This window comes from Nothobranchius furzeri, chromosome 6 (assembly GCF_043380555.1).
Source record: "Nothobranchius furzeri strain GRZ-AD chromosome 6, NfurGRZ-RIMD1, whole genome shotgun sequence".
Classification (NCBI taxonomy): domain Eukaryota; kingdom Metazoa; phylum Chordata; class Actinopteri; order Cyprinodontiformes; family Nothobranchiidae; genus Nothobranchius; species Nothobranchius furzeri.
The window spans coordinates 80,213,807-80,234,360 of record NC_091746.1 but is presented as its reverse complement, the minus strand read 5'-3'; the positions used below and the strand labels follow the sequence as shown (position 1 = coordinate 80,234,360).

General features: G+C 42.0%; 1 protein-coding gene across 1 annotated transcript in view; it reads right to left on the bottom strand.

The window, feature by feature from the left end:
- papss1 (3'-phosphoadenosine 5'-phosphosulfate synthase 1) overlaps nt 1-20,399 on the bottom strand; it is a 25,338-nt gene extending 4,939 nt beyond the window's left edge. Inside the window, exons 1-10 of the mRNA XM_015943689.3 lie at nt 20,168-20,399; nt 19,032-19,146; nt 18,718-18,953; nt 18,331-18,469; nt 13,931-14,049; nt 13,512-13,625; nt 13,245-13,356; nt 10,919-11,124; nt 1,796-1,931; nt 660-928 (exon numbers count right to left, since the gene is read on the bottom strand). Of these exons, the coding sequence (XP_015799175.3) occupies nt 660-928; nt 1,796-1,931; nt 10,919-11,124; nt 13,245-13,356; nt 13,512-13,625; nt 13,931-14,049; nt 18,331-18,469; nt 18,718-18,953; nt 19,032-19,146; nt 20,168-20,233 (1,512 nt within the window). The 5' untranslated portion in view covers nt 20,234-20,399. The remainder of the gene's footprint in view (nt 1-659; nt 929-1,795; nt 1,932-10,918; nt 11,125-13,244; nt 13,357-13,511; nt 13,626-13,930; nt 14,050-18,330; nt 18,470-18,717; nt 18,954-19,031; nt 19,147-20,167) is intronic.
- Between the last annotated feature and the right edge of the window lie 155 nt (nt 20,400-20,554).

The following is a 20,554-nucleotide window of genomic DNA, read 5'->3' as shown; positions in this document are numbered from 1 at the left end:
GGGGCGATGCAGGGCTCCAGGAGCTGGAGGTCAGATCACCAGAGATTGCACGGGGACTGTGGAGGACAGACAGGCCTGAAGTACCGTTACATAAGATCCACCAACCATTTCTCTAATGAGAAACCTGATTATTTCATTCAACTTAGATCAAGTGATTTTGGCCCCAGGCTTTTAGTGTATCGTTTTATGGAAAAGCAGAGGAAGTTCTATTATTTGAGCAGCATGCAGACCAAAGCATTGTTGTTTTTAATGAGTAAACAAAAGGAGAACACGGAGACTGCGCCTGGATCCAAAAAGCCCCCATTCCCAGTTACAAACTGATTAAATCCACTCTCCGACATCCAACAGCCAACAATCTGTTTTCAATGATTTGCACCATAGCTTTCCCATTATCATAAGTGAATGATTAAAAGATTCCCAGCTACACAACTACGCTCAGTCCCACAGATGTTTGTGCATGACATGGAAGGACTCAACCGAGCGCCTCGAGACAGTTGTCGGTTCTCTTTCCTGCCATTTGTCACTTAAACATTTTCAGCTAAACTATTTGACGGTTTTCTTCCCTGAATCCATCATTTTTTTTCCGCTTTATCATTGTTTAGGTTCAGTCACTTCTGAAGAAAACATGCGTTTCAAAGCAACACGAAATGTCTCATTACCTCTGTTGGCCCTGCGTACATCATAGGCGAGGGAAAAATGGCAACAATAGTTGTGTCCGGGTTAAGGATGCCCTCCTCCAGCACGGCAGCATGTTGCTTCATTCTCCAAGGCAGAGGAACGTCGTCGTCTTTGGTCCACCCTCCCAGGGGGTGGAGAAGCAGCACAGGTCGGCGATAGCCCCGCTCGATGAGACGCTTGTGGGTGTCCTGCATCAGAAGTGCGTGGCCGTTGTGGACTGGGTTACGGAGCTGAAAGGCGAAGACTGCATCTAGACAGATGAAATGATAAAATGGTAAATGGCCTGTATTTGATATAGCGCCTTCTAGAGTCCTGGAACCCCCCAGGGTGCTTTACAACACAATCAGTCATTTACCCATTCACACACAGTATGAGAATGGGTCGTTAAATACGCATTTATCAAACTGCAAATAACTGACTGCTTAGAATTCAAATAAAACCCTAAAACGCCCTAAAGGTTGGTTTATGCTTGACGCGTCCGCGAGGTCCGCACGGCTTTGCGTGGAAAAGTAGAGTCATTTTAACAACCACGGCCCAAAATTTCCGCAACGCGCACCTAGGAAATTTTCTAACAACGCGGACAGTCGGACGCAGAAAAACATGGCGGACCGGCAAGAACTAGTATGGCAGAGGTTGGTAAATACAGACATTTGTATGATTGAGCTCTCAGAGATCACCGTGATCAACATGTTGTTAATAATTCTTGGAGAGAAATAACTCGCACTGTCGGAAAAGACGAGGACGCTGTTAAAAATGCTGGAATGCCATGTTGTAAACAACAGTAATTTTTACTTCTACTATGGTGTAGTGTTGGATGCATGCCGTAGAGCTCCATGCTGCCCCCTACAGTTTGGGAGAATATTGGCTCACCGCAGAGACGAGCCGCACGAAACATAAACGCTGGAAGTTGTGAAGTGCGTTCCATCCGCGAGACGCATCACCAAGCGGAAAGTGAATGCCTCAAGCATAAACCAAGCTTTACTGTGATCCTGTCACGAGTCTCAAAATGGACGCAAACCCAAAAATATGCTTTACTCTTACAGAAACAACAATTTGTAAAAAGTCTCATTAAAATGTGTCCCTGGTAGAAGCATGCCCAGGCTCTCTCCCTCCATACCAGCATTCATTTCTTTAAATTTCTGTTTGAGCTCAGTGGGCGTCAGCCGGTACTGGTCCAGGCCATCATTCCAGTAGATCCTGTCCAGAACCTGAAGGTCACCACCAACCAGCCAGTCTCCACTTTCCATCACCATCTGTAACAGAATCCAGGATGATTGTTCTTTATGTGGTACAAGTAGCTTTGCTTTTCTTCTGACATCTTCCTTTGACATTATAGTAAATATAAAGTTAAAGTTCCATCCGTCATCACCACACACTGGTGAAAACACATCTCTGCATTTAACCCATCTCCATCGCAATGGCTGCGCTCGGGGACCACTCAATCCAACCCCTTAAAGCTGAGTATTAAGCAGGGAGGCATTGGGTCACATTTTTTAAGTCTTTGTTATGACTCGACTGGGATTTGAACCCCGATCTCCCAGTCCCAGTGCGGACACTCTGCCACTAGGCCACTGAGAAGGTGGCCTAGTAGCTCAGGCTACTTCATAATAAATGGCCTGAATTTGTGTAGTGCCTTCTTAGGGTTTTACAACCCCCCGAGGCGCTTCACACCACAATCAGTCATCCACCTATTCACACACACATTCACACACAGGTGATGAGCTACGATGTAGCCACAGCTGTCCTGGGGCACACTGACAGAGGCAAGGCCTAGCACACACTTGCACCACCAGCTACTGCTGTCCCAGGTCCGGTACTTCAGGACTCATTGTTTGGTTTTTATACATTTTTCAAGCCAGATACCCGAGTACGATTGGTCAAGTGATGCCAGCGCTGACTGTTTTACACAAACACACAGTTCCAGTGCTGCAAAACCTAAGTTGACTTACCCAACTGACCTGTGTCGCCATAGTAACACTTACCGGTAAATCATCTGGGTGATTTGGGTAGTGTCGTAAACTGTTCCTACACATCTCCATGGGTGACAGGTGTCAAATAAGGATCTCTATGAATGCCAGATGGCAAAATGGTGTAACAAGATGAGTATAACCATGTTGTTCTTTAGTGGTCATAATGTTACGGCTGGTCAGTTCATAAAACCTTCATTGTGTTGGCCAGCATGAATTCTAGTAAAAGTTGAGTTATGGCCCAGCTGCGACAGGACTGCACCATAAATCAGCCGTCGTGTCTCGTTAAACAGTCTGTGTGTTTTGCTCTCAGCCAATTAAGACCAATAAGTTTGTTTAACATCACTTGAGGAGTTTCTAGAAAATGTAAAACTAATATTCTCCAAGGATTTTATTTATTAATTTTCAGCCTCAGACGACATTTAAAACTGTTTAAGAAAGCAACAATTGTATTTGTATTATAAAATAATGACTGGGATCAATGTATTTAAAAAAATAAATTAATTTAAAAAAACTACATTTTTCTGCGTTTTGACGATGCTGGCACCACCCAAGTGTTGCGTCGGGTCTGAAAGGTGTAACAGTGGCACGACTGAACCGAATTCCACAATAAAAGCCAGCGAGGTGCCGTGACCACGGTGGAGGAAAACGTTTCGCCCTAGTGAGATTCAAACAATTTCACCGAAGTGCTCAGGATCCAGGAACCCTTGCCTGCCTCCTGTGGTGCTTTAGAGACTGCAGCTGGAATTACAGAAAACACCAGCCTGCGTGATATTAGTGCGATACGTGACAAATACGAACATGGAAAAATCCGTTCATTGTTCATCATGAGTACTCTTTGATATCTATACTTCTAAATCATGCTGGTTTCCCTTTGATCAGGCGGTTCGTATTTAAAGCAGACCTCTCTGCAGCAGAGGCGTCTAACACGATGAGTTCAAAAGCCACTCGGCTTTATTTACTGTGGGAACTTTCAAAGATCGCGCTGTCATTTCTTTCTCACCGATTATTTTATTCTATTTGTCCACTGCTGGCTTTGGAAAAGTCATAAAAGATATAATGCACATGTGGAGGGAAGTGACACATGCGCCGTTTCACTTTATTTAAAAAGCTTAAGTTCACATGTGAAAAGGGCCTGGACAAATAAACAGCTGCTGCAGCAAAGCTTCCGGTGAGGGGGCCTCGGTCAGACAGACAGGTAAACAGGTACGAAGTAGATTAACTACGCTTTAAGTGGAGCGGCAGTGTTGTATACAGTCAGGTCCATAAATATTGGGACATCGACACAATGCTAACATTTTTGGCTCTATACACCACCACAATGGATATCAAATGAAACGAACACGATGTGCTTTAACTGCAGACTGTCAGCTTTTATTTGAGGTTATTTACATCCAAATCAGGTGAACGGTGTAGGAATTACAACAGTTTCATATGTGCCTCCCACTTGTTAAGGGACCAAAAGTAATGGGACAGAATAAGAACCATAAATCAAACTTATACATTTCAATACTTGGTTGCTAATCCTTTGCAGTCAATTACAGCCTGAAGTCTGGAACACGTAGACATCACCAGACGTTGGGTTTCATCCCTGGTGATGCTCTGCCAGGCCTCTGCTGCAACAGTCTTCAGTTCCTGCTTGTTCCTGGGGCGGTTTCCCTTCAGTTTTGTCTTCAGCGAGTGAAATGCATGCTCAGTCGGATTCAGGTCAGGTGATCGACTTGTTCATTGCAAAACAGTCCGCTTCTTTCCCTTCAAAAACTCTTTGGTGGCTTTTGCAGTATGCTTTGGGTCATTGTCCATCTGCACTGTGAAGCGCCGTCCAGTGAGTTCTGAGGCATTTGGCTGAATAAGAGCAGATAATGTTGCCCAAAACACTTCAGAATTCATCGTGCTGCATTTGTCAGCAGTCACATCATCAATAAATACAAGAGAACCAGTTCCACTGGCAGCCATACATGCCCACGCCATGACACTTCCAGCACCATGCTTCACTGATGAGGTGGTGTGCTTAGGATCATGAACAGTTCCTTTCCATCTCCATACTCTTCTCTTCCCATCACTCTGGTACAAGTTGGTCTTGGTCTCATCTGTCCGTAGGATGTTGTTCCAGAACTGTGAAGAAGGCTTTTTTAGATGTTGTTTGCCAAACTCTAATCTGGCCTTCCTGTTTTTGGGGCTCACCAATGGTTTACATCTTGTGGTGAACCCTCTGTATTCACACAGGTGGAGTCTTCTCTTGATTGTTGACTTTGACACAGACACACCTACCTCCTGGAGAGTGTTCTAGATCTGGCCAACTGTTGTGAAGGGTGTTTTCTTCACCAGGGAAAGGATTCTTCGGTCATCCACCACAGTTGTTTTCCGTGGTCTTCTGGGTCTTTTGGTGTTGTTGAGCTCACCGTCGCGTTCCTTCTTTTTGAAAATGTTCCAAACTGTTGTTTTGGCCACGCCTACTGTTTTTGCTGTCTCTCTGATAGGTTTCTTTTGTTTTTTCAGCCTAATGACGGCTCGCTTCACTGATAGTGACAGCTCTTTGGATCTCATCTTGACAGTTGACCGCAACAGATTCCAAATGCAAATAGCACACTTGAAATGAACTCTGGACCTTTTATCTGCTCATTGTAATTGGGATAATGAGGGAATAACACACACCTGGCCATGGAACAGCTGAGAAGCCAACTGTCCCATTATTTTTGGTCCCTTAACAAGTAGGAGGCACATATGAAACTGTTGTAATTCCTACACCGTTCACCTGATTTGGATGTAAATACCTCAAATAAAAGCTGACAGTCTGCAGTTAAAAAGCACATCGTGTTCGTTTCATTTGATATCCATTGTGGTGGTGTATGGAGCCAAAAATGTTAGCATTGTGTCGATGTCCCAATATTTATGGGCCTGACTGTAGCTGTCACCGCAGAGGCGCGGACAGACTGGCTCTGGAACACAGTCAGACGTACGTTTATGTATGCATACGCACACTTCAGGAGCGGGCTGGACACACACGTTGGATTAGAGTGACTCACCGCTCTGAAAACTGAGCGTGTTTAGAGGAGCACCGAGGCCCCGGATGTGGACAACAGTCATGGTCCTAATTTATGAAGCATCATTTAACACTTTAGCTAGATTAAAGAAGGTCTAAAAAGAGATAAAAGTGGGATTTATGATCATACTTGTGCTGGGGCAGCTGTTATTTATACACACCACACATGATTCAGAGTAAAAAAAAAGAAAACAGAAGGTCAGTGTGACCTCAGAATAAAATCACAATAAAACCCCTCCACCAGTAGCACTACTTCTCTGTGCTGCAACTGTTGGTGACAAGTGGAGACAATTCAAAGAATTACACACATTTTCCAGGTGGAATCACATAAAGTTGATAGTTTGCATCTGTCATGCTGTCAGTATTTGCAAGATATTGGTATTTGGGTCTGTACTGGTTAGACTTAACATGAGTTAAACCAAGGTCTGTAGCCCTTGGGTCATAAACTGAGCTAAAAGTATGTTGGTCTTTTTATACTGGGAATCAGGAGTTATTTTAGTGATCATCTTGTTTCTTATTTATTTTTGTCCTGATTGTGCCCTGAGCAATTTTATGACTGAATAAAAACAAATAAAATCAACATAAATTGAAAAATCGTCTTAAATAATGGAGATCTCAATTTCAGTCACAATAATCGTGATTATTATTTTTGCTATAATCGAGCAGCCCTAATTCACATTTTTCGTTTTTCAGTGTTTTTATGAAACATAAAACATAAAATATTTTGCTAACCAGGACAGAATGTTTATTATAGCGCTAAGTTCACATTTTATTTACTAAACTCCCCAAAACAGCTTTCTCTCCATTAATACCATAAATCCTCTAATACAGGCCCGGGCCTGTATTTGACTCAAGCTCATCAAGCTCCAGGCCTTTATTGGAAGGAGGGCCAGTATTAGAGGCAGGCCTCTATTTCTATTTGAGCAAAATGAACTAATGGTTCGCTGGAGTTTTTGACATTTAAAATTGCGCCCACATTTTCAAAGTTAAACACATTTCTTTTAACAACGGTAGTTTCTGCTTCAGCCCTCTCCCCCCTCCCCCTGCGCAGCGGCCGCAAACTCACTGATGCTCCTGCAGCCTCTCGGAGTTCCTGCTGCTCTAAACATTAAAATAATTATTTCATTTTCTGTTCCTCACTTCTGATTACCTTCAATGGTGTCTGTTTGTTGCAACCACCAGGTACAAAAACTAACTTGTTTTTTTTATGTGACTATTTTTCTGTCCTGCCTGTTTATTATCTTCCTGCATCTCCTCTCAGTCCTAAAGAAAAGCTGCTGCCTGGGTTCATATATATTCACCTCATGAGTTACCTTTGAACTGCAGTTCTAAAAGATCTACCGACCGCGAAAACATGCTTGCCGGCCGCATCAGTGATCTGTGCGTCGGAGGACAAGTTGATGCGCCCCGCTCCACAGCAGCGATACACATCAGGTGCAAATAAAAGACAGAAAACATTAAAGGAAATGAACCGACATGAACGATCGCGTGTCAGTACCTACGGGAGCGTGGTTTCACAGACGCGGAAGTGAGAGCGTCGGTGAAACGCCGGCTGCTCTAGGAAACCCCCGAGCGTTCGAGCGTCAACGAAGTGACACGGAAATGCCGGGCTTTCCAGAAGTAAGTAAGATAACTTACTATGAGCTGATAGTTCGTTGGATTGATTGGTAGGTTGGAAACTCTGATCATGAATCTGAAGAAACGATGACTGAGCTCTAAAGGCGACTTCCGTTTATAGCCGCGGTTTGTGACGTAGGTGCGACGTGAAGGGAATCCCCGCGAGGGGCATGCTGGGAGTCCCTACTTCGCGGATTTTCACCTATCGCGGCCAGGTCTGGAACGCATCTACCGCGATAAACGAGGGATTACTGTAGTTCATACACCCCCTACTGCTGCTCTCCAGAGTGTTCTGCAGCATAATCAGCACGTTCTCTTTGAACTTGATAGTGTAATGACCTGGCTGGGGTTGTAAGCCAGGTGCATTCTGGGTATTGTGTTATATGTGTTTCCTATCGTTCTGCTAGTTCCTATGTGCTGATTTGCGTGTTGTGTGAGTGTTATGTAAGCCACAGGGAAGGTGATGTGTGTTCTGTGGAGCGGGTTGAATTAGCATGGTTAACTGACACCGTGACTCTGTGTGGTAGGAGCGTGATAGAGGATCGTGTCTGTAGCGTTACAAAGCGTTGTAGAAAAGGCCTAATAAAGGTCTGCGTGAACCCCTACTGCCTCCTGCTGGTTGATTTGGGGACTATAACCCTGCCGCTGGGACTCTCGTACTTGCTTGTTACCACATTCCATCCGGCCACAATAAGAGACCGGCCATTATTCACCTCCGCTGACTCCGACACCGGCCAAAATTGGAGACCCGGCCTTTAATTGAATACCGGCCTGTATTAGAGGATTTACGGTATTAAGGTAGCGCGACTCGGGTTGCGAATGACCACAGTCACCAATTCTTGTCATGTGTCTTGCCCATGTATGTCTGATCTCTGAATTGTGTGCACTGAAACTCTAATTTCCCTCTGGGATTAATAATGTATTGACTGATTGATTTTCTGCTGGTGGCAGGACAATCTGCACCTAGCGAGGACAGCCAGTTTGCTGTTAAATGAAATAGTTGATTGTAGTAAAGCCTTTCTAGCCAATCAGAGACAAGAAAGGCGGGATCTTCCTTGGACATCCTAGAATTCCAAATGACGCGTCCTGGTAGCCAGCCTTCCTGGTGCATTGGTTCAGCCCAAGCTCTCAGCAGCAAGGTGAACAAACCGAAGCTAGTCCGGATTAGCCAAAAGAGCTAAACACACATGAAAATTACATGTGAAACAGCACGTAGACAGCACGATAACTGCGCTGTTTGCACATTAACGCATACTTTTTGTGTGAAGGACACGCAGAACTTCACACCTTTTTGGCCCTGCTACCGTTCCAACAAAGCATAAGACCCACAATCTGGTTAAAGCAGAAGGAAGGTGGATCAGAAAGGACTAAATGATTACACTGGGCATTCTTAGAGAGGCTGTGAGGAGGAAAAACCCCTCTCCTCCACATACTTACTCCTCCCATAAGCAAAAAGAAAAGAAAAGCCGGGATCTGAGCAGAGTCCAGAAGGCACTTGTGTCACATTTGAGCTTGAAGTCGTGTGTGCACGTGTCATACTGGAGTCGGTTGGAGCTGCACGGTGTGCCGGATTGAAGAAATGGCCTGATTTTAAAGTTGAAAACAGCCTCTTTGTTTTCAAAAACATCCACCTTCTAGGGCTGCAGCTATCGAATATTTTTGTAATCGAGTACTCTATCGAATATTTTTTTCGATTAATCGAGTACTCTAATAAATTACCCTTTTGTATTTGTAAACCATTATATCAAATAGCATGTTATAATTATGAAAGACCTGTTAAAATGAGCAAGCAATTGCCAGTTACTCTTCAAGTTTTATTCAAAATTAGTTTTCAAAACTTCAGCACTTCAACTTTACTTCACAGTAAACAAATGGCTGTGCAAAAAATAAGTACACAACCTGAGTCGATTTTCCCCTCGTGCGAGAATCTGCTAGCCAGCAAGCCAGACAGAAACTAGGAGGATAACTGTTGAAGTAGCGCTGCGAGCGGCTGCGGCCCAAACAGAACCAGAACCGCTCACGGCGCATGCGCAAACAGCTCACCGGCTGTTCCCTATTAACACACGTCCGTTTTAATTTCAACACTTTTTTTCTCACACAATAACAAGGATTGTCGAGAAAGCATGTTTGCCGTGGTTTTGTCAAATTATACTGATCACAAAAAGTTTATTTACTTTCTTTCGTTTTCCTCTCATAAATACCCGTGTCCTCCTGCAGCGATCCCGAGGGACAACAAATATCAATAACAACACAATAAAAAGTCCGACGTGTTGTGTAAAAACTGCTATTTTTAGCACATTTTAAGTCCGACGTGTTGCTACCAGACGTACGGTGTGAGCTGAAACTGAGCGCTACAAACGAAAAAGTCGCACAGTGTCCGCAGAATATATAGAAAAACAGGCTAAAAAGCATTATCTTGTAGAGGCTCCGAGTCCGCATGCAGAAGTGACATTTACAGGTGCTGCAGCACGGAGGATGTGGTGTTGTGGTAGGCTTAATCCATTTTACAGTATTTATACTGGACTACGTTTTCCGCCTAACGACGTGAAAAATGGTCCCACATCTTGACATTTTCTGTCTTTTTCGCACTCCACCGGGGTCCACGTTGTCCGCCATGGCTTAAGAGAAAGTTAAGTTACATTCGCTACTCGCGTGTGCAGTCCAGTGGGCATGTGCGTCACTTATTTCAGTCCGGGTGAAACATGACCACGGGCGACTGCAAAGCCACGAATTAATTAAATATGAATTAAACGAATCCTCGAGGCAGAGAATTTGACTCGAGGATTTTTTGTACTCGAATTATTCGAGGTACTCGAGGAATCGTTTCAGCCCTACCACCTTCTTTTTTAAAAACTACACCTTGTTTCTTTAAAAACCTGCTTCAACACAATTATTTAATATATAAACTCAGCCATATAATAGTTGACGAGAATTTACTGTCAACACCAAACCATTAATGCATAAGTTATCTGGATTCTCCTCTCTTAGGTGGAGCGAAAGCATCGTATTTCTATGGAAATCCCAAAAATCTTCAGAACATTGGGATCTCTAACTTTTGGCAGAGACTGAAGTTATTATTTGACTTCTGAGAAGTTATTTGAAGTTGGCAAAAAGGGAAATAATGTATATTTGTGTCTTTTACTTCATTGACAAATTAACATATTCGTACCCTTTCTCATCCCCATCTCTAACCTGACTGAATCCGGTGGATTCTGGCAGGCTGCATGTAAGAATGTGAAAGCCGTCAGCAGGCGAGGTGTCTATGTGATGTGATCAATAACAACTTGGCTCTTCTGTAAAATGCTTTCAGGATCATGTTGTGATTTGTTTCCACACTCTTAATAAATCCAACCTGTCCAACGCTGGCCAGATCACAGTCATGAACGATGCCTCGCAGTATTTTTCTTTGGAGAGGTCAACAGCATAAAAGAGCCAGAGCTCATTTCCTAACATGAGTGGAGAGCAAAGTGTATAGAAGGACGAATGAAAGATGTTTAAGTGTTCTGTCTAACAATCACACACGCTTCACGACTTTAAATGTGAGAAAGGGCTCGGCTCTTGGTGAAGGATGAAGCTGGTCTTGGATCCGACATTAGCCATCTCAGACACTAACCTTGATGTACGGGTGCTCTTTGCAGGTGGTGCCCCACTGACGAGCACAGCGCTCCTCTTTTCTGTGTTCGTAAAACTCAGGGTTGCGCAGGATGGCAACCCGTCTGCCCTGGTAGACCAGCGCCATAGCCGTTACACCGTCCAAACGCTCTTTATCTGCTGCTGACACTGGCAGCACGATGGGCACCGAGAGATTGATCACACCACCTAAAGGAGGGAAAGAGGAGAGTCAAGTAGACTTAAGTCCAGCTAAAGACTATTTTAAGTCCCATTTGGAAATAAACTTTGCATATGGAGAAACACTAAAGAGTTTTTAACACTAAGTTACTGTTTTCAAACAGGTTTCAGTGGTTCTTCAGCCATGAACTTGAGAACTTTCACACTGGACAACACTCAGAAGCCCCCTGCCTGACTGAAAACTGCTCTCAACAGTCTTGTGGTTCAGATAGGAACACTTACGAGAAGTCTCTACGTGCTTTAAGGCAACAGCTTTTTACTGTGCTGGTAGCTAATGAAAAACGCTAGCAGTTAGCTTTTTCAGTTCATCAACCATCAACAAAAAGCTCAAGAAGAACAACTTTGCTTCTTTGTTGACATCATGTCGGAGCCTGGAAGCAAAGGAAGAAAGTAATGTCTTTGGAGGCGAAAAAAAAAGGAGCTAAAACCAGAGTGAACATCGGCACGGTCTACACTAGTTTGAGGGAGCTAAGGAGGCTAGAAAATCTGACTGATGGTGACCTGGCTTTGTTGCTAATGTTTTTTTTCCAACAATGTGGATCTTCTTACTTTGCGGCATATTTAACATGGTTAGCTTGTTGTTAGCGTTAGCTAGGGTTGTTATGACAGTTTTAATTCTACATCCAACCAGAAAGGGGGGAGAAGTGGAAAACTTATTTAATGTTGGGTGGGGGGTGACCTTAGAGATTCCCCATCAAGGAATACAAAACTGATTCCAGATGCAACACACTTCCACACTCCCGCCCCTGCTCTGGGATACTCTGAGAACATAACTTGATGGGGAAGGCTGTTGTCGGTCTAACATCTAGGAAACAGCAGAGAACATCTCTGCTACTAGAAGCTAACCCTTAGCATTAGTAACTCCACCACACTGCAAAACTCCTTAAGGCTTGTGTTATTTGTGGAGATAAAACATCAATGTTGCAGAGCAAACAGTCAGTAGTAGAGTTGCGTTGCTGTTAGCCAATCAGGGGAGAGATATCCAAATATCAGGAAATAAGACTCATGACATCAACTCTGACGTGGCTCACTTCTACATCCTGAAATTGGTGCACCAGAGAAAGGGGTATTTTATTTTATGGTAAAGAACATCAAGATTATTAAAAATAATAAAATATCATTAGAATCACTTACAGCAGAAAATTATATGAATGAGCCCCAACTGTAGTATGCCAGAATCAGACATAAAGGCCAATTTAAAATATTTAAAATTAGAAATAAACAACAGAAATTGCTGTAAAGAGCTGTTTTGTCAGCCTTAAATCACAGCATGTCTCACACAGCATAATCACAAACTCCAATTAAAAAGAATGAAGAAAACATGTGAACATATACTCTCTCATGACCTAGTTTCATCTGCTTACCATTTACATTCTTTTAGCATATTAATGTTTCCATCTAGCCTGAAGAAAATGTCAAGACCAGTCCACTTTCCACATCAAAAGCACGTATGTGAAGTCAAGAGCTGATTGTTCTCATCTTCTGCATCACGTTGAAAGGCTCACTTCTGCTTGAGACTTCCAAATGTTAGAACAGAGAATCGTCCCATCTAATGACAGATTTCTGTCCACCTCTGCTGGCTTCTCGTTTAGTGAAACCAGCAGTTGAATGCTTCTTGAACAGGTACAGAGTCATGCTGTGAGTAATCTATCCCTTCAAAGTCAAATCCACAACAGGAAGCAAAAATGGAAGAAAATGTAGGTGTGTGGTGTCAATCAATACAAGCCTTCTTCCGCTCCATCCTTCAGCAGAGCTACCAGGAAAATTAATTATGGATTTTCACATCTAAATATAAAAACAGATTTCTGTCCTAGTCTGTGAGATTGATGATGGCTAAATGTAAACCTTGAACTTAAGTTTTACTTTTGAATGCATTCCTTTTAGTATATGGATCTAAAACTTTGTTTTGGACACCAGTTCTGCCTTTAATCGTGTTTTTAAAAGTAAAATATACAATTTAATTAAACAAATTCAGATTCCCACGCAGCTACACCGCAGTTTGCCGATTGCTTTGGTGTACTCGTCTTCCCCTAGTGGCCTTTTTCTCATAGCCATCTTTAAATCCCTCTTCACTTTAAACACAATCTTACCATCCAGCAGACAGTCGAAATGAAGACACTGTAGAAACTCTCTCTCTCTCATGAAGCCATTCAGAGGGGTGGCCCAGCCTTCAGCTAGCACCTGTACCCACTGCATGTCCACCTGAGGATTACACAGACACACACGACAGATTATAATCCAACCAACAACTTTAACAGAAGCAGATTCGCATATGATCACAAATTCTGCACATGCAGATCATTCATGATATAATTTAGTAGTGCTTAATCGAATAAATCAAAGTTTATTATAATCACCTTCCCAATCTCAACAGCTGGAAGTGTCTCTGCATCGGCCTTGGCCAGGTCCAGTTTGTTCTCCTGAACGTACAGCTCCTTAACGTCATACGCAGCATCAACAGGAACTATATCCTGCACAGTTAAACATCACGGTCAAATTAATTACTGTGAAGAAAAATAACTATAAAACATTATGCATGATGAAGACCAAGATAAAGATTTAGAATTTACTAAATTACACTGAATTATGTAAGGGATGCTTCAGCGGCACACCTATGCAATTCTGGTGCTACACTGCCCCTTAGTGGAGAGAATTAAATTACACTCGTGTTTTTAGGTCAGAAATACTGAACTCTTTACTTTATCTGTAAATGTGGAGTTAAAGAGGACATGAAAAATAAAATAAAGTGGCTGTGGGTGATATTTCTGCATCTCACCCGCTCCTGCAGCAGGTCAATGAGCTGCTGAATGCACTCGTTCACGCTGCAGGAGTCGGTCTTTAGCACCAGCTCTGGAGCCTCTGGCTTCTCGTACTCCGAGTCAATCCCAGTGAAACCTGATGAAACGAAGATTGATTCATGAGAACTTTCTAATTTATATTCCCTAAGCAACATTTACATCCAGTTTTTTCACTTGTTACTCAACGGATTTTAAAGACACACAATCTTAAAAATTACTTTTCTATTGCAGTGCTCGAAAACATGAAATGTTTACACCAATTTTCTATTTAACATAAACACGCACTCAAGGCTGCGAATCAGCACAGATCTCATAAAATTTCTGCTTTGTTTGTTTTATTTTAAAAACAGATCTGAGAATCGGTCAGCAATATGTTTCCATTTTTCATCACAAACATCTGTAGTCAAAATTCTACTTAAACTCCTAAACTACTAAAAACATATATCACAACCTTGAATTTCTACTCCTACTCTGCAGATGCAGCTAATATAAAAACAAAGTAAAAACATTTTATTTTGATGTATTTCATTTAACGTAAGGACAGGTTCAAACCTTTGCTACACAGACAGTGGTGGATATTTACAGTAAATATCTGCGTTTGGGAAATTACTCATGCAAAAAAATGTGCCGAGTCAAAACCAAATGAGGAAACAAAATGACAAACATTTCCTCTACATGACACATCAGTTTGTCGATGTTCACTTTTGAAAGAAAGACACAAAATGGGGCCAAGTAAAAATATCATCTAAATGCTTTTCAGAAGCATTTTAACATGTCAGCTAACCGTTTTAATGTCTACTTACCAGCCTGCTAGACCAGTTTTATTATTACTTATACAACTAAGAGGCTCGAAATGTGTTTTTTGGTCCATAATAATACTTAATTATATAGGGATGTTTCTATCAGGTTTTTTGCTCAATCAATCAATTAAAAGTGTATTTACCGTATTTTCTGGACTATAAGTCGCACTTTTTTTCAGTCTGGCCAGCCCTGCGACTTATACTCCGGAGCGACTTACATACCAAATTATGAATGCTATACCGTGCTGCTGCGGGCTGGCTCCAGACCAGGAATGAGCTCCCCTGTCCCGCTGGGAGGGTTTCAAACACTGCCATCCTCTGCTGGAGACCGTGGCGCGCTGCTGCGCCCTGATTGTTTATTCTGTTATTGTTACTGGTACTTGTCTTGCAATGTGAAACGCTTGGTCTCAGATTTAGTAAGAAAAATAATAAAAAATTTCCCCCAAAATGCAACTTATATATGTTTTTTTCTTCTTCATTATACCTTTTATGGCTGGTGCGACTTATACTCCGGAAAATACGGTATATAGCACTTTTCATACAAATGAAGCAACTTAAAGAGCTTTAGCGATAACAATGACCCCATAAAACCTATATTCCATCCCTTTCCCACCCATTGTTCAGTTATCTTCCCAGCTACCTGCTATTGTGAAAGATGTCCCCAACTGAAAGGGGCGTCAGGGAGAGTATAGCGGGCACTACTCAATCTTGGTCACTCCTTTATTGACGTTCAACAGGACAAGATACAACATATGTTCGCCGTAGTGGCCCAAGGTCTTGCTACCCCTTTTTTAGCACAACAGTTGCATCCTTGATTCAAGTCTCAAATTAGCTTTAATAGCAATTATCGGTAGAGACTAGTGATTTGGTTGTAAACCTGCAATGAAACGCACACACACGGGCACACGTATTAACAAAAGAAACCACTAACTAACAATATAACCAACTATCGCACTCACTGGCGCTGCATCTCAACCCTGACCATCAGACGACTAACAGAACCTAGGCTCTGCGCATGCGCACTTAAGTTAGGCAAGCCAATATGAGCAGTAAATATCTGCATCATGTACAAACTTATAACACATTTCAGCGTACGTAATTAACCTAAACTCAAACAAATGACAAATAATCACTCATAACAAATTACAGTTTAGTATTCAAAATGCTACGAAAGGCACTACCTCGGAAACACACACATATAATCATGATGCTTTCACAGGAAGGCTCTACACCCATTTAAAAGTGATTCAAAAAGCAGCCCATTTCCCAGGTACACACACATTCACACAGACACACACACACTCGTACGCATAGCACATAAATCAACAAGAGTAAACACTTGGCCAAGTTCTGATGGATCAGGAAATGAACGACACGCCATCAGGGGAGCCATCTGCCTCTACACCAGCAGTTCCACGGCAGTAGCCGAAGTACCGACCCCGGGCGCCCAGGGATGGAGGGCAGAAACCCCCACCATCCCCAAGCACTCGCGAGGAGCGCCCTGGCAGCCGCCGCCAAGCCCTGAGGCAGAGGGCTCCACAGAGGAAACTTCGGAACAAATAAAATATGTAAAATAACAAGAGCTAATATGGATAGTAAAATAACTAATAAAAGTTGATTATGGACATAATAAAACAATAAAATAGAAATGAATCATAGAACTAAACTGTAAAAACATAAACAGATAAATAAAAACGAGCAATGCAGTTAAACAGACTAAATAAATAGTGATCTAGATTAGTGATTAGATGAAAAGCTTAACTAAAAGGTGGGTCTTGAGCCTGTTCTTTAAAATGTGAACAATCTCTACGGCCCTGAGGTCCTCTGGCAGCCCATTCCATAGGCGAGGGCCATGATAGTGAAAGGACGCCTTGCCGTTTTGCTGCCGATCGCTGATACTGATCACATGGATTGGTCATAAATTTTCAATGAAGTTATAATGAGTGCTACACGATCTGGGAATAAAGGAACAATAACATCACCTTAAATAGCCTGTATTAATTTAGACAAAAAATAAGTTTTTCTTAAAAAAAATTAAAAAATAAAACTTGCAGCACAGTGTGTTTGTTTTTGACCACTACTTCTAAGCCTCCTACTTAAGGTTTAGAGCTGAAAATGTATCTAGGATGAGAGGTAATAACCAAAAAATACAGATGTTTTCAATTAAATCTCTTAAGATCGTCATGCCCAGGATGACTGAGAATCTTTACCGACATGCTGAAACACGAAGCATCACAATGATTCAGTCAAAAGGAAAACTGAAACACTTAAATGTAGCTGCAATCAGTAACTATCTAACAGATTTCAAACATTAAAGGCTCTAAACACTCCAAATGTGCAGGAAAGAAAAAAAATTCTCAACTTTGTGTGTTGAGAGATGTATTATCATTAACATTATTATTATTAATGTTATTTTTATCGTAACAGTTTTAAGAGGCAAGGATGTGAGAGTAATGTTATGTATTAGTTTTATTTTGAAGGGCAGTTCAGTGGGTGTAAAGGGTTGTTTCTGGTTCTGGTCAGCGGCTGTTGTGCTAAGCCGCTCTGTTCTGAACTGTTCTGTGGTTAAATGGAGAAGTTGTAAGGCGTGGGTAACTGCCGACAGTAGTCTGAATAAAAGACCCCTAAACAAGTAACCCAAGATAGTCAGAGTCGTTACATTAATATCTTCTTTGTTTTTATTTATTACTCGTAGCAGATGCTAGCGGGCTGAACACGGTGTCGTCTACCACAGAAAGGCATCCAGCATGATTACTTTAATTTAGGGATGGACAATATATCGGCATCAATATCGGTATCGGCCGATGTTAGTCATTTTTTAACATATCAGTATCGGTCCGATATTAACAACCAATATTTTTTCCATCTTGTCTCCATTTGTTTGCCCATTTCAGAGGGTGAGGGTGGTGATGTGTAACTGTTTAGTCATGAGACAGTGATTGTAATCATCTCAGGAGAGTAAATGAGTGTGTACATAATAATGTGAATTCAGCTTTAATAATTTTAATTTTATAGAAAATAGCTGATTTTAGAAGCATTTATGTCAGTATATCGGTATCGGCAAATATCGGTTATCTGCCATAACAGTGATCTTAATATCGGATATCGGTATCGGCCCTAAAATTTGATATCGGTGCATCCCTACTTAAATTACTTTTCAGGATAGTTTGGCGGTCACGCTCATCTAACTGTTGCCTGCTCCGTCTTTTCTTTTTTTTATTTCTGCAGGTTAGTAACAAAAACGGCCCACACTCTAAGCAGTTTGTTCTTTCATTGTCCAATTAAATCCGTTGTGTTGACACTTTCTAAGGAGCTACCCCTGCTTGTTTACACCACTCACACAGACGGAGTAAAAGTGACACTTTTACCGCGGCGCTCATGCGGGGGAGGGAGACCTGATGCTGCAGCTACACACAGGGTCTCTGTCGGCTGCAGTGACATGTGATCGGCTGGTTTAATCGGCTCTAAAAGGAGTAGATCGGAAATCGGTCGCGCACGTGTTTTTCAAAGTCGGACGATTTTGATCGGTGGCCGATAAATCGGAACATCCCTACTTATATAAACAAATAATACTTCACCTCTTATCTCTCCAGCTCTAGCTCTCTTGTACAGCCCCTTCACATCCCTCTGCTCACAAACATCCAGCGGGGCGTCCACGAAAACTTCAAAGAAAGGTAATCCAGCTGCCTCGTGAATCTTTCGGGCATTTAGACGATCCTGTCGGAAGAACACATAAAAACATTGAGGGAGAAACCTTCAGTGACACAGAGCGCAAAAAGTTAGCTTCAAAGTTGGTTTCTAACCCACCATAATAAGCGATGATGGGCTAAACTAACAAAAAACAATATTGTTTCATCAACTAAGATCTTTAAAGTTTTCATAAACACATTTTAAAGTACAACATGGTTCATGCTAACTTTCTATTTCTGGAGCATAAGAGCCAAACACTTATTTCTTTAACTCACTCGGCTATAGGGTGAAATAAAACTGGCGATGCAAACCAGGCCTGCATCAGCAAAAAGCCGGGCCACTTCAGCGATGCGTCTAATGTTCTCTTCACGGTCTTCAGGGCTGAAACCCAGATTTTTGTTCAACCCTTGACGAATGTTGTCCCCATCCAGTGTGTAGCAGGGAATACCGTGACATACGAGGTACTCCTCCAGAGCCATACTCACTGTGGTCTTCCCAGCACCTGACAGACCTTTACAAAAAAAAAGAAAAGTAGTAGGAAAAGGGTTGCTAAAACTGAAACTAATTTTAGTAGCGTTTAGCATTTTACCTGTGAGCCAGACAGTGCATCCCCTAAATCCTCCTCTTGTGCCCACTACCTGACCCCGCTTGTTCCGGCTTACATGATGAGCTTGATAGGTGACATTGGTTGCTCGCTGCATTCCCTGAAATGATGAGATTTGTGTCATTTTAAAGAGCAAGTCAACCCCTACTAGTCTAACGCCACTCCCACTTCATGTTTGAAAAATGCAACAAATGCTGTTGCCTGGAAGACAGAGACTGCGGAGCTGCTAACAAGTACATAAACACACAGGCCCACAACGACATTGTGACATCATAATGTACCAGTCTTAGTTACCTCCTAGTCAATAGCGGTAGATGATTTTAATTCAAATGCAGTGCAGTTATTACCTGACGACAGCGCAACACGGACAGCTTTTAGGCAGAAGATTTAAATTAGAACTAAGATGCACTAAAGTGCCAAATTATTGACTACACATGTCTATGGCATGGTTAGACACTGATTTATATAGTTTATCAGCAGAAAAAGTTGATTTGGGGGTGACTTGCTCTTTAACTAACTCAAAAAGCAGTACAGGTAGATTTATAAAAGTATTACTACTAAAGCATATTTAAATAGGCCTTGAAAGGTAATTGTCAGAGACTTGAGAGTCAAAACATTAAAATTCAGCATAAAATAAAGATTTGTAACAATATTACACTGTTCCTGCTGCATCAACAGTCATAAACAATAACATAGCAGTTTTTAATTACATATGACAAAAACTGGGCTTGAAATTGTTATCTTTAAGTGACAGAAACACTTTAACATTTGCATTTATGGTCTCTTGACTGGACTAAACCTCATTTTCATTTAGTTTTGTTTTGTTCGTCAGTCTGGGATTTGTTAATTTTGCTCGATTTCAGTTGGTAGTAAATAGTTAATGTCCTAAAAAAACACAATATATTAGTTTTGTTATTGCGTGTTGATTAATGAGGATGTTCGTCTCCAAATCTGTTAGCATCGGCGCGGCTAGCATCTATTGAATTAATGTAACGGTGTATGTAGCATTAGCACCGTAGCTACGTAGCCTCATGACCAGCTAGCTCATTGTCAACTAGTTAGATGAGGTTTTCTGGCATAATAAACTGTTTGTTAATAAAACTTTGACAAATAAAACTCACCCAGTTCTCAGGCGCGTTAGTTAGCTTCTGTTTCTTGTTCGAGTTACCAATATGGTGCGTCTCCATTATGACTGGCAGCAGTTGATGGCTAATTCAAGCAGCAATATCGCTAAAACACACGCGCACGCTGTCAACTAGAAGGTGTTTGTGTTAGTGAATGTATAAATCAATCTTTATGACCGGTTTGCCCATTGAAAGGAGATGCGCAGAGCAGAAAAGCTTTGCTTTCGCTCGACGTCTCCAACAAGACGCCACGTCAACGTCGAGAAGTGACGTTTATACGTAATCTACGGTGTCCTCAAAACTGACCTGATGTCAGTTGTGCTTTATTATCGGTCTCTACAATAGTGAGTTTGTTTGCTTCATTACCTGATCTGTGATCCGCTT